The sequence below is a fragment of the Carassius carassius genome, unplaced genomic scaffold (genome assembly GCF_963082965.1).
Source record: "Carassius carassius unplaced genomic scaffold, fCarCar2.1 SCAFFOLD_74, whole genome shotgun sequence".
NCBI classification, from domain to species: Eukaryota; Metazoa; Chordata; class Actinopteri; order Cypriniformes; family Cyprinidae; genus Carassius; species Carassius carassius.
In genome coordinates, this window is record NW_026775070.1 from 71,824 (window position 1) to 86,284 (window position 14,461).

General features: G+C 44.0%; 1 protein-coding gene across 1 annotated transcript in view; it reads right to left on the reverse strand.

Moving 5' to 3' along the window:
- LOC132134586 (beta/gamma crystallin domain-containing protein 3) overlaps positions 1-12,275 on the reverse strand; it is a 37,156-nt gene extending 24,881 nt beyond the window's left edge. The window contains exons 1-8 of the mRNA XM_059547120.1: positions 12,174-12,275; positions 11,587-11,871; positions 10,997-11,102; positions 7,998-8,335; positions 2,087-4,523; positions 1,391-1,435; positions 1,103-1,221; positions 46-214 (exon numbers count right to left, since the gene is read on the reverse strand). Coding sequence (XP_059403103.1) covers positions 46-214; positions 1,103-1,221; positions 1,391-1,435; positions 2,087-4,523; positions 7,998-8,335; positions 10,997-11,102; positions 11,587-11,693 — 3,321 coding nt within the window. The 5' untranslated portion in view covers positions 11,694-11,871; positions 12,174-12,275. The remainder of the gene's footprint in view (positions 1-45; positions 215-1,102; positions 1,222-1,390; positions 1,436-2,086; positions 4,524-7,997; positions 8,336-10,996; positions 11,103-11,586; positions 11,872-12,173) is intronic.
- Between the last annotated feature and the right edge of the window lie 2,186 nt (positions 12,276-14,461).

Here is a 14,461-nt window from a genome sequence, read left to right on the forward strand (position 1 = left end):
AAAGTAAATGCACACTAGCTCACACACCACAGACACTCCTGATACCTTCAGCAGCGTCCTGATGGAGCCCACCGTCAGCACGTCACTGACATCAGTCCTGCAGGGCTCTCTGGTCTCCTTCAGGTCCTGCTGAGATCCTCCGCTGGTCACAGTCTGACCCTCCTCCAGAAGAACACATGAGCCACGGAACCACGAGTCCACATACAGCAGCCAACTGAACACACAGCGTTTGAACATCCATCAAGACTTCATAAGCAGTTTTCTGGTGTGTGTGAGAGCAGAAAAACATCTCACACACACAGAATTTCAAGGACATTGCCATGGAGACCAACAGAGTCTCAGGCCCTGTTTACACTGTTTTAAAATAATTTTAAAATGATCATCTACACTTGCGTTTTTTACAACTCAGGTGTAACTGTAGCAAAACTTATGCATTTGATAACAAAAATGCACCAATGTAAATGTAGCCTCAGACTCTGTCTGAAGGAACTGAACACAGAAGTGAACAGGAAGTGGTTGAACACAAATCATTAAGAAATTCACACAGGACAGGAACGCCACAGAACTCAACACAAAATAAGCTGAACAAATATCTCATGTAAAAGTTTTTGCACAGACTCAGCATGTGCGTGATGCCAATATTTTATAAATAAACTCTCTGGATCAAATCAGCCCTCTGTCCACTGCACCAGTACAATTTCACTGGACAAGTTCATGAAAAATAAAGTGAAAAACATCCCTCATGTATATGAATAATGGAGAACACAGGCGAGTCGTGTACATGCATTAGCAAAACGACATCGCAAAAGCTTTTAGTGCTCAGAAAAATGGAAGCACAATCACTTCATCTATTAGATATGGTCTACAGCACACACACACACACACACACACACACACACACACACAAACACGCAGTCTCTCTCTGAGAACCAATGGGAGTCCAGACACAAAATTATCATATGAGCTCATTTCTTGTACAACAGCACAACTCATCCATAAAAAAGTCATTCCCAACTCATCTCTGATTCGACCAGGAAAGTTTCTGTTTGTCAGCTGTGTGTGTGAGTGAGGATTATTATCTGATAAAGGTAAACATGATTACCATCCTCTCAGCGCGTGAAGCGTTCCTCTGTGAGCAAACAGATCCCTCCCAGCATCCTCCACGTCATCACAGATGTCTCTCCTCTGACCACTCAGCGACTGACTCTCGTAGACGAGCACCTGCGTTCATAAGGAAACATCAGCGACGTTAGGGTTAGAGGCCTTCTTTTACTGATTCAAAGCCCCATTGGGCAATACAAAGGAAATGCAAAAAGCTGTTCAAAGACTGAAGGACTCAAACTAAACAGACAACCATTCCTATAAGATGCCTACGTTGAGTTGAACTTACTGCTGCAGGTCTAGGGTTGACCTTTCCGAACCCTCCGATCTCTCCCTGCGAGGACATGAATGATTAAAAGCTTGTTAACATAAATATACATCACATTTCATTCTAGACTAGAGAGAAGCAAACTCTGGCTCTGCTCTTTCATCCGCCGGTGAGGCAGTGAGTCCAAAATGATTAATTGATTGTAACATAAACAGTTTGTTATGTCAGAATTAGAATGTGCTCAGTGATATCGCCAGGGTCACATTTATCTCTTATACCCTTACCTATTAATATATTGTTGTGGATTGAGGGGAACAAAAATACACGTGTTATTTACTTTATATTATTTCTGGATGAAATGGTCAAATGTGACTTATGTATGCTATACAACAGGACCTTCATGTATACTTCTACATACAGTACAGATACACATGTAGTACAGTAGTATCTGAGTGTCAATTTGGAATAAAAAAAAAAAATCCAAGCTTCTTTTGTCGTACACATACTACACAGCCCCTCACAGGCCCTTGAGTCAAAAAGTTTGCCCACCCCTGTTCTAGACCATAGGTCTTCAACCCTGCTCCTGGAGAGCCACTGTCCTGCAGCGTTTGATCAAACACACCTGAAGGAGTTAACAAGGACCAGGCCAGGTGTGCTGGAGCAGGTCAGAAATAGACTCTGCAGGACAGTGGGTCTCCAGGAGCAGACTCTGCTTACCGTGACCGTCGTGTTGCCTGCACTACGACACACAATGTGTTTAGTGTCTTCGGGTTCTTCATCACCTGATGGCAGTATTCCAGACTTCAAGTACTGATAGAAAGGTGTATTGGTGTTCTTCCCAATATTTAACAGTGTGTCATCACATTCCCGTTCCTCCTGTAATCTATCCGGAGTGTCATGAGCAGTCTCACGCTCAGGTTTGGCCTCAATGAGCTGGCGGCTCTGTGGGATGCTGGAGTCCTCATCTTCGTCCTCACTGTCATCTCGGCTCAGCGCTGCGTGGACGGACTGCTCGACTGAACTGCAGACCACACTGGATTGAAGCTTCTCGCTGACTGACTGCAGGAGGGAAAGGATGGATGAGGCCGGCTGCTCCACGCTCCTCTGCTCCTCTTCTGTCACTGGAGGAACCTGCAGAGTCTGCTGCCCTGAAGCCTCCTCACGGCCGAACTCCTCCTCGTAGATGGGAGACAGGGAGAAGGGGTATGCTTTGGCTCGACGTGTGCTGGGACTGTGAATGGGCCCCATGTCGTTCACGAACACCATGTCACTTTCTTCCTCCTCACTGATGATGGCGAAGCCTCCGTCGAGCTGGTGGAGGTCAAGATCGTGAGAGTGGGAGTGTTGGGGAACGACAGCTGCGGTCCTGCTGGAGCTGTCCACAGGGTCAAGGTGAATTCTACGACCTGAAACTGACACAATTGACGTTCCAGCATCTGCTTGGTTCACGCTGAAATGCTCCTTGAGTGTAGCAGGGCTCAGGCTTTGGTCGTCGGTGACATCGCAGCGAAACGCTTGGACCGTGGCCCACTGAGAAGGATGGTCCACTTCAGTCACGGATGGCAGGACACGTGAATCTATTCCAGCCTGAGAGACTCGGCAGATCTGTTCCTGCTCATCACTGCATTCTGTCTTCTCAGGTTTATGGCTTTGTGTGATCTCTGACATCATATCTGCATCCGCTGTGTCAGATACAAGACTGTGGCTAACGGGGTCTGACTTCCCCATTACACTGAGAGTTTGGCTTTGTTGAAGACTCTCCTGATGTGCTGATGGAGCCGTGCCAGAAGCGCCACCGGAACCATTCAGGCTGAGTTGACAGTTATTGCTCATTGCATTGTCTTTGGCTGTACCCTGAGATCTCTTTTCCCCTCTTACCCACTCCGCTTCACATACGGAGACGTCACCCGTGTGCTGCTCCCACCAGAGAGACTCCTCCGACAAGAGCTTGAGATTAGGGGATAATGGCTCATCAGCAGCAGCACTGAGCACAGAGTTTCTCCCGCTGCTCTTACGGCACGCGGTTCCATCCAAATTCTTTTCTTCAAAGAGATATTCTAGAGCATCCTGATTCTCATTCTGAGATCCGACTGGAGCGCTGGCAGTGGTGACGTCAGAGGCCACGCCCACAATGCACCTGATGTCCGTGTCGGAGCCAGCGATGGACTCGTATCCTGAGGAGGGTGGGGACCTGCTGCAGTCCACAAGGCTACAACTCCCTGCTAGCGTTTCCTCCAGAACAGCAGACAGCACCTGGTCCGTCAACACCACGCCAAACTGACGCTCTGCATTAGTGCCTCCATCTCCACAGCCTTCTGACCCTTCACACAGCACTGCCTCCGAGCCTTCGTTAGGGTCACAGGTTAACAGGACGTCACGCTCCGTCTCGGACGCTTCCATCTTATGCAGGGTAGCAAGGGCATTTGTCAGGATGCTATCCACCATCTTTTTAGACTCCAATTGCAGAACTTTGTCATCCATCCCAAGATCCACCACAGTCTGTTTCAGCTCAAACTCCTCCAGGGTCCTGCACGTCTGAGAACGAGGGACTAGATCATCTGTTCTGTCTACAGTTAAAGCTGGCTCTGAGCTCTGAGTTTGGTCTGTGTTGGTGTCTGAAGCGGTCAGATCAGCATTGTCCTCTGATAGCGTCTGTGGCGTAGCTCTCAGAGCGAGATGCTCCTGTCCTCTGTTCACTGGATCCTTTGGTGGACTTTGTTCTGTCTCTACGCAGGAAAGCAACGGACCACGGTCTGCAACGTGAGGATGTGTGTGGGTTGGAGTTAGTTCAGATTCAACAGCGGGAACCCGGTCTGATAAGACACTCTGAGCCGACGTGTCCTGGGAAGGAGATGCTTGATTTACAGCTGTGGGATATTCCTGACAATCAGTGCTCATGGTGTTTACAGCACACGAGGAGATCTCACTGTCCTCATGGCCGTCGGATTGTGTAGCCTCTTCTCCCTCAGAGATGGGCGAATGAAGTTCGACCCGATGCTTCTTCTTTGGTTTCCGGACTTCCCTCGATCCACGGTACGTGCCGTAAGTCACTACAGGAGGACAGGCTAGATCAAACCGTCTCCTGTCCTCCAAGCTCTCTTTGGCATCGGTGTTTACAGCATCACTTCTGTCCTCCTCAGACTGCTCCTCCGAACTGTGGAGGGAACACAGAAGAAAGATGAAACAAAGCTTGCATTTTAGGACAACTTACACAACTTAACACTCAAGATCCATTAATGCACACCCTCGTGACGCTTGAAGCACTCTCTGTCTCACATGGCTGTTATGTAAAAGCAGAAAGTAAAACAACAGTTCCAGAAAATCCTCATTAAATATTCATAAGCAGCATATACACAAAAGCACCTAGTGCCTGTAAGCGCAGTACAGAAAGCCCTCATAGCATTCATCTCATGTGACCAAACATCCAGAAAGCACTGCTGATGTACAGTCAGAGAAACAGCAGACAAGCAGCTCAGAAGATGCTCATCAAAATAATGACTGAAGGTCAAGGTCCTTTTCTTTAGGCACATATAAAAACAAGTCATAAACAAGATATAAAGACATTGTCCCAAAGCACTGTACTATGCAAACAAATGAAAAAAATACAAGGCTAACTCAATTGATATTTAAGACAGAACACGCAAATGAAACAAAGGAGCTCTCGTGAAAGGACAGAGACATATGGGAGTGTAACATAAATAAATGCAGAGTGAAAAGTGAAAGTGGTAAATACAATACATTCATTCTACAGCCATGAGTGAGAGAGAGAGAGAATGAATATCATGAATTTGAAAAATGGGACGGAAATCTGATTAAAGCCCTGCATGCTGAGTTGTGTAAGAGTCTCCTCAGAGTCCAGAGGAACACTACAAACAACGCATGCAGGGCAGAATTAGGCCAATACCCTCTACTATTGCACATTGAGAAACGAGCCATCACATTCTGGAAACACCTAAAAATTAGCGACCCCAACTCTTACCATTTAGAGCGGCTTCAGTAGAATATTTCCCAGCAGGCCTTCCAAAGCTCTATAAAGACACTTGGATCTAATGCCAACTGTGATATAAATACAATTTAAAAATAAGAAGTGTCAGCTCAAGACAATGAAAGAACTGAGGCTTTCTATTCTTGGACTGAGACAGACGGATTTCATGAGAGGCCCTTCAGCAGTCTTCTGTTTCTAATCTTCCAAGAAAAGATGGTGCATTTAGTGACACGTCTAATTATTCATATGCAGTTTGTAAAAATACCACTAGCAGCAATAAACAGAATCACTATAATTAAATAATTGCAATAAAAAAACTCTTCACAAACACATATGAGCTACATCTCTGATCGAATATTCAGTATTTCCTATGTCATGTTTTGAGGAAGGATTCTTCTGCTCCACCCCTCCTCTGCCATTGGTCCATCAGAAAGATAGTCCCGCCCCAAACTCATGTGATTGGTTGAGTCAGAAGTTGACATGTCAGGATGAAACAGACACACTACTATCTAGTTGGACATCTCAAGTTTAAACAGGTTTGCACAGATTAACGTGTGGATGGAATGATGACAGTTAAAGGGCTCGTTTGAGCAGAGACTGGTGTCTGACTGAATTCTGCTGCTTTGGCGTTGTTGGGTGTCCTGCGGATCTCTGCGCTGTCTTTCTGCTGATTAACTGTCTGTCTGCTGTCAGGCTTGTCTGCACAGATCCGGACTGTAAAGTTTCTGCTTACCATGACTCAATACTAAGCTATCTCATTATAGAGATCCTCTGAACATGTTCCTAATTCTCTAACATAAATTACATACGAGACACTTCCTCTTATTTATGTGTCGCTGTTAAACATACTGCTTTATCACATCATGACAATGACTTTTGCTTTTCTCTCCACTCATCTGCTGGAATTTCATGAACTTCAAGATTTAGGGTTAGAAGACATCTAACATCTCAGCTTCACCGTCTGTTCATTCAGTGTCACATCCAACAACTGAAGAAGCCCTTTCTTCACCCGACACAGCTTCACCAGATGAGGTCATGTCACAGACTTCCTCTGTTTTTATATTCAGCTAATCATAACGATTAGACTAATACAGTACATATGTATACACAGGCAGATAACCTGTTATTTCTAATTGGAAACGTCCAAAACATGCCTAAAGTATTATCAAATAAACACACACACACACAATCCTGTATAAAACAGCAGTATGAGGAAAAAACCCCGCTGAACAGTAGAAATGCGTCACACACTGAGAGAACCAGCAATTTACAGCTCAATAAACTGCAGATATGATCCATAATCATCAGAGTTCAGATTCATATCAGCAGCTCCTGTGTGTGAGCACAGATACAGTAACATACAGAAGAAATGATGATCAAGAACGTCATCCTCACATGATTCTCAGTACATCCCAAATGAACAGCACTCTGGATGTTCACAGCTGGTTTGATGACATCATCAGCAGGCGCCCGGCCTCAGGGGGCCACAGTCACATGGAGTGAAGAATGAGAGAAACCAGTGTGTCCTCATGACACCCACACACACACACACACACACACACACACACAATCACTCTCTCTCTCTCTCTCTCTCTCTCTCTCTCTCTCTCTCTCTATTTCACTAGCACACACACACACACAAACACACACACAATCACTCTCTCTCTCGCTCTCTCTCTCTCACACACACACACAATCTCTCTCTCTCTCTCTCTCTATTTCACTAGCACACACACACACACACACACACACACAATCACTCTCTCTCTCTCTCTCTCTCACACACACACAATCTCTCTCTCTATTTCACTAGCACACACACACACACACACACACAATCACTCTCTCTCTCTCTCTCTCACACACACACACACACACAATCACTCTCTCTCTCTCTCACACACACACACAATCTCTCTCTCTCTATTTCACTAGCACACACACACAATCTCTCTCTCTCTCTCTCTCTCTCTCTTTCACTAGCACACACACACACACACAATCTCTCTCTCTCTCTCTCTCTTTCACTAGCACACACACACACACACACACACACACAATCTCTCTCTCTCTCTCTCTCTTTCACTAGCACACACAAACACACACACACTCTCTCTCTCTCTCTCTCACTTTCACACACACACACTCACTGTCATTCTTACACACACACACACTCTTACTTTCACACACACAGACACTCTCTCTCTCTCACTTTCTCACACACACACACACACACTCACTCACTGTCATTCTTACACACACACACACACTCTTACTTTCACACACACAGACACTCTCTCTCTCTCACTTTCTCACACACACACACACACACACACTCACTCACTGTCATTCTTACACACACACACACTCTAACTTTCACACACACAGACACTCTCTCTCTCTCACTTTCTCACACACACACACACACACACACACACTCACTCACTGTCATTCTTACACACACACACACACTCTTACTTTCACACACACAGACACTCTCTCTCTCTCTCTCTCTCTCTCTCTCACGCACACACACACACACACACACGCTCTTACACACACAAACACACACACACACACACAATCTCTCTCTCTCTCTCTCTCACTCACACACACTCTCTCTCTGACGCTGATGTGACTTACGGTGTGTGTGTTTGCTCTGAATGACACAGGGATGTCTCTGCGGTCAGTGCTGGATCACGTGGTTCTGCCCCTCCTCTGCTCTCCAGGGTCTCAGCGCTTGTTTGAGTCTCTCTCTGTGTTGTAGTCAGACTGCTGCTGTCCGCATCGCTCCGTCTCTCTCGCTGGGCTCCGGCCGGTTCTGTCCGGCTGAAATGAAACAGGCTGCCCAGGCGTCTGAGGAAGCCATCAGCAGGGGGCACAGTGGAGCTTGGAGGAGCCGAGTCCCTGGCATCCCCTCGAGATCCGTCCTCTGTCTGTGACGCTGTGTTTCCGTCCGGCACGTCAGACGACTGCGACTCCTAGAGAGAACAGGGGAGGAAGTCAGCGCTGAGACTCTTCCTGTTCCTGTAGCAGCAGCGTGTCTCTCTCTCTCTCTCTCCTCTCTCTCTCTCTCTCTCTCTCTCTCTCGCACCTCCCCCCAGTACATCCCACCCACACACTTAACCCCTTCAGTCCTGACTGCCAACACTGGGTTTTACAATGATGCCAAACTAAAACGTTAGTAAAACTACCTCAAACAAAAAGAAAGAAAGAAAGGAAGAAAGAAAGAAAGGTATTTCTTAGTTCTTAATTCTGTCATTTGCAGTGGTTTTCCTGGTTCTGGGGAAAACACAGCTGCATAAACTCAGCCTCTCTGTTAAGACTGTCCTAAAAATTAGCCTCACCGATTAGCAGTTAGCCAAATGGTAATCAGTCTTAATTTTTAGATCCAAACCAGACCAAGCTACAATTTTTATGTAATACATTATGACTGGTCTTAAACAAGGGTTAGAAATAATTAGATAACTAAAGGCTGGAAAGCATTACATGACTTTTAACACAAGAACAGATATTAGCACACTAGGCATAATACATTTTGTTCAGTATTACAGAGGAACACCTGGCCATCTCACACTAATCATCTGAGCATCTCACACTAGCAGACGGTCCAGTCGCTCCAAACTCATGCAGAAACATGACACGACAAATAAAAACAATGTGTGTTCTGAAATCAGCTCAAAACATCAAATGTGTTGGATATCCTCCGACTGGATGGAAAAACAAACTGCAGACTGGCTCCGATTCTCAGCAACCTCTCCAGACTGAAAACCAGGTCAAAAATCTGGGTAAACGTTATGTAGTGTATTCCAGCTTCAACTTATCTAACCATTTTATGCAACTGAGCAGTGGGCCGTATTTTTTTATTTTTATCTTAATCCTTCAAAGAGTTTCACCTTAAAACCGGTTCATAAAACTCTCACTGAGGAACTCTTCACATAAGAGTAAAGGCCGTGTTTCCACTATCGAGCTTAAGCCGGGCGTGCTAGTACGTGCCAGGGCCAGTCGCGTTTCCACGGTCACTTCCGGGGCTTGATCGTGCCTCGCCGGGGCTTCCTCGGGGCCAATGGCCAGGTTTTTTGGCCTGACGAAAACCTTGGGCCAAAGCGGGCCAGCTGGGGCTAGAGGAGGGGTTATGAACAAAGGCAGAGTTTCTCCGCGTCTAGAGAGCTCAGCGCTGCGGATCATTTCAGAGAGATAACAGCTTTAACACCGGTATCAAAGACTTTTTAAAATAAGTGGAGCTCAAAACTCACTCTTAGTCAGCAGCAAGTGTTTGAAATAACTTGATCCGATGTGGATTATAATCACCATACAAGGCAGAAATATTTATAAGCGATGTAAAAGACTATGCACGCTTAAAATTAACATTACCATAGTAAACATGGTAAATATGACCGCTTGGATAAATCAGACGTCAGCTTCTTATTCTCGATCATAATCGTGTATTTATTTAGTAACTTATATTATCTGTCACAAGCCTCGTCTCGAGAGTTTAGCTCACGTTGCCTATCATAAAAAAATATAATACTGTTTTTGTTCGGGAGCTTTTATAAAAATAAAGATATTATCATTCATTCTAAACGTGACAGATAGGCTTCTGTGGCTACAAATAAACAGAAACAGACTCGACAGAATAAGCAGGCTATTTTCATAAGCGTTAAAAATAAATAAATAAAATAGAAATAAGTGTATTTGTGTGCGATTAATTTTGAGTCCTGATAAATTAAATCAATATGATCAATGTATCACTTATTCTATACTTAAAACATCAATGCTTATGAATTTGAATATATAACAAAGCATGCAAACAAAGCGCACGTTCAGATAACTTCTGTTTGTTGGTGAAATGATGAGGTTGCGTAACGTTGTTCTGAGAGGCGTGTAAAGGGCGTGTTTTAGTTGCGCGCAGCGAAGTTTCAGGCCTGACTGTGGAAACCCTGCGCTATTCTGGCCTCGGTGCTACTGGCCCGAGACTATGAGCCCCACCGGCCCGCTTTAAGCCCTGGCTCGCACTGGCCCGACTGTGGAGATGCGGCTATTGCTAAAGATGATGTCACTCTCTTAACTCACTCACCGATGGGTTAGGGAGAAATATATAACTATCTGAAGTACAAACACTTAAACAGCACACAATGAAGTATGGGCTACACTCAGTTGTGGTGTGCACTCACTATTCTCTTAGAGTTAGAGTGATTTTTTAAAAAGTTATTGTTGCAATCTCAGGCATCTGTATTCTGTGAAGGATCTGTCGGATCAGAGTCAAACAGGTCCTGACAGGTCTGCTCTCAGATGGTTGGGCTCTCTGACAGATGAAGAGCCGCCTGGACTGGTGTTGCCACTGACCAGTTTAATGGTCAAACCAGGCCTAGCCCTATGAAAGCTAGAGCACCTTCAGTTGAAACTGTAATAATAGTGTATTGGGGACTGGACACATGCTTTGCTGCATACTGGTTTAGTGCAGTCAGCTTCATTGATTACAACGAAAGTTTACACAAAACTCCATGAGATGATCTGAAGTGAGTGAGAGTTTTGTGAAACTGACTCTTGAAATTAACAGTGAAACCCATAGAAATGCATGGGACAAAAATAGTGTCAAAGTAGACTTGCTATAAGCCAGCGATCGACTGCTGCAGGTGTACCTGTGACGGATCTTCCTGTGCTGTGTTCAGGTGCTTCTCAGGTGTTTGATCAGGATCTCGCTCAGCGCTGCAGGACACTGCCGACCCATCAGCCTCTCTGACCTCACTGAGGGAAATAAACAAATCACATGAATATGCAAAGCCTTGATAATGAACTCTCAACTTCAGCCACAAGCCCAGATACCTGCCTGCAGCTCCAACTGTTCATGGATATCAGATTCTCTCCAGAGACCAGAGAGAGATGAAGCATGATAAGACTGACACACCCTGCAATTGTCTAATGCCTCCTTTCTTCTAAATATTTTCAGGCCATTTGGACAGGAGAAAAAACCCTACACATAATCCAATCATCTGCATTAAAGATACTTGAAATGCAGAACAAATACAGTGTTGTGGTGGTTTGACACAGAGAGAGAGAGAGAGAGAGAGAGAGAGAGAGAGAGAGAGAGAGAGAGAAAACAAATACACAAACAACACATGAAGTTCACAAGTGCCACATACACACAGCAAACTTATTCAGGTTTGAAACAGACTTCGACTTCACTCGTTAAAGAGCTAAAAATAGCCGAGACTGAGTTGCTGAGACAAACCTTCCATTCCCCTCGCTGTCCGCGGATTTATTTCTGGAAAAGAATCTGGAGAAGTTTCTGGCGAAATCCTCGTGCCAGGACATCTGCCTCTTCAGATCGGACATCATGTGGACACTGACGAACCTAACATCCGAGAGTCGAGGCCGAAGACAACTTCCGATCGAGCTCGGATCTCCACACACACTTCAGACGAGAGTTTGAGGAAGTTTGTTTGGGAGGAGTCTCAGTCAATCATCAACTCATGCGAGAGCAGAAGAATATTCCTGACAGGATCAGAACACAGATCTGGCGACAGATACAGTAGCAGAGTGAACCAGCAGAGAATAACTCCATTAGTTAACAGAAGAGGCACTAAAGCGCTTTAGTGTGTCTGTCCTGACTCCTGCTGATGTTTGAGGAGTGAAGCAGTGGCGAATAAACGATGGAAAATCAACATACACAAACACACCCACTTACCCTGATTCACACGTTATGCTGTATAAACTAGCTCAAACTTTATTATTAAACGCTATTTAACTACTGATGCAGCTAACACTCTTCTGACATTCAGATTAAATGTGCATAATAAAGAGATGATAAGAACTCACTCTGGTTATGAATGGCTGATGAATTAATGAATCGATAGATAAAGATAATGAAGATTTAATCAGATTGAGAGTTGTGGACTCTTTTCTGTTCCAGTGGCGCCATCCAGCGTTCAGTGACCGCAACGCGTTTGTGTGTCTGTAAAAACAGCGAGCAGAGACCGAGAGAAACGAGATGTTTATCGAGTTAGGGTTGCACAATCAATTCTGTTAAAAAGAAAAAAAATACAATTAAAGGGATAGTCCCCCACCCCAAAAAAAAAAGACATAATTTACTCTTAACAACAACATCACCAACAGCATAAACAACAACAACCAAATCATAAACGTCAGCATCAGCAGAACAACGTGAGGTTTGAATCTCAATCATTACGTGTGTAGAGCTGCACAATCATCCAGGTCTCATTTGAGACTGAACACACACCAACCCAATGAGAATAATAACAGTCATTTTTATCTGGCAGCTCTCTGAAATAAAACATACGTGCTACCCTTTCGTGGAAAAGCTCATGTTGGCTCAGAATGAGGCTGAACATAATTGGTGCCACATTTATTACTGAGTTTTAGCAGAGGAAACAGATCACATGTTACTTAATTATCTGTTTTATTTTCAACAAAATACATTTCACTGAGAGGTGGTTGTTCACTTTCTCACAGAAACCAGCAGCCTTTCCTTGATGTTATGAGGAAACGAGATGTCAAATAAAGGAGTGTTTCTGCAGTCATTTGACTGAATGTTTCATCAGACGCTTCAGCCAAACATGTGGCTCGTGTGTCTGCCTAGTTGTTCCATTTCACTGTATATTTCTGGGAGGTGAGTCAATAAATCCAGCAAAAACAGGAACTGTCCCATAAAGCAAATCACATCGAGAAACAGAGGACTGTCCTGATGCCTCAGACATTTGGACTGACTGCAGCAAGGAGCTTCATCAGGAGAGCTGGATGATCATTTCAGCTTTGACATCTGTCGTATGACACACAAAGCCGGAAGCCATATGTCTGCCATCAGGAAGAGAAAAACCAGTCCAGGGGCCACCAAATGGAGTAAGAACTATTAGTCCCCCGGGGCCCGGCCACAGGACTGTGTGATATTATGAATGCAGAGCAACATTTTCCAGAGCAAATTGGCACATTAGTCTGCGTTTCATCAGCGGCTCGGTTGTAGTACATTATTCCATTGACTATGAGAGAGAGTGAGTTGTGCTCGTGTGATCAGTGCTGCCTGATGAAAACTGAGTCTGCAGGCTCACACTTTGAATAGGAATGAAAACAGAGAAGTATTTGGTGAGCGTCTGCTTAAGTTCGGTTAATTGTGCAGCTTTACAAGGTCAAATTTCATTAGGCACCCACTCCAGTAGAATAAATGTTTTCCACATGCTTGTGAGAGACTGATTATTCACAAGATTCACAGTAGCTGGATGGTTTTACGATGGATTATATTCATTTGGTTGTTGTGGATAACCGCTGTTCAAGAAGAGGGTTTTTGCTTAGATGTTACTGACCTGAACCCAGAATCTAAACACACACACACACACACACACAAAACTCTCTCTCACACTCAATTCAATTCATATTGCTTTACTGGCATGACTTACATATTGTCAAAGCATTGTGCATAGCAGAATAGAAACAAACAAAACAAAAATACATATAATATATATCCATAAACAACATCCATACATCCATATAAAATAAATATATTTCTATATACATTGATGGTACTACTAATGTAGATGTGTTCACTCTTTTCCTCTTAGTTTGTGGCATTTGTAAATATAATGTGCTACCACAGAGGAAGCAGGTCCTTCACCCAGTAATATTTTTAATTTGTCATGTTCATGGAGTGACTGGAACTCAGGAGTGTTCTGCTGTATTTGACTTTACAGTGTAGTAACTTAATATCACATTTTAAACATGCTAATTTTTGGAGAAAACTGAAATGGCACTCTTCGTGTGATATTGATTAACTACATAAAATTATATAAATATATATATTTTCTAACCCCCATATCTTGATTTTTGTGATCATTCACATGCACTCTTAAATGCATTTGAATACACCGAATAATGCAGTGAAAGAACGCACTCAAAATGCACACGCGCACTATGACTTCATCATTAACTTTACATTAGCCTAGATGCGTGCACTTTTTAGGCACAATTTTTTTAGTTTTTGAATACACTTGATAGCCTACTGTTAAAAGGCACATCATTAAAACAAAAAATACGAGTTCATGTATCACACGCGTGGACAACGTAATTAGAACTAGCTAATAAATTAGTTAAAAATG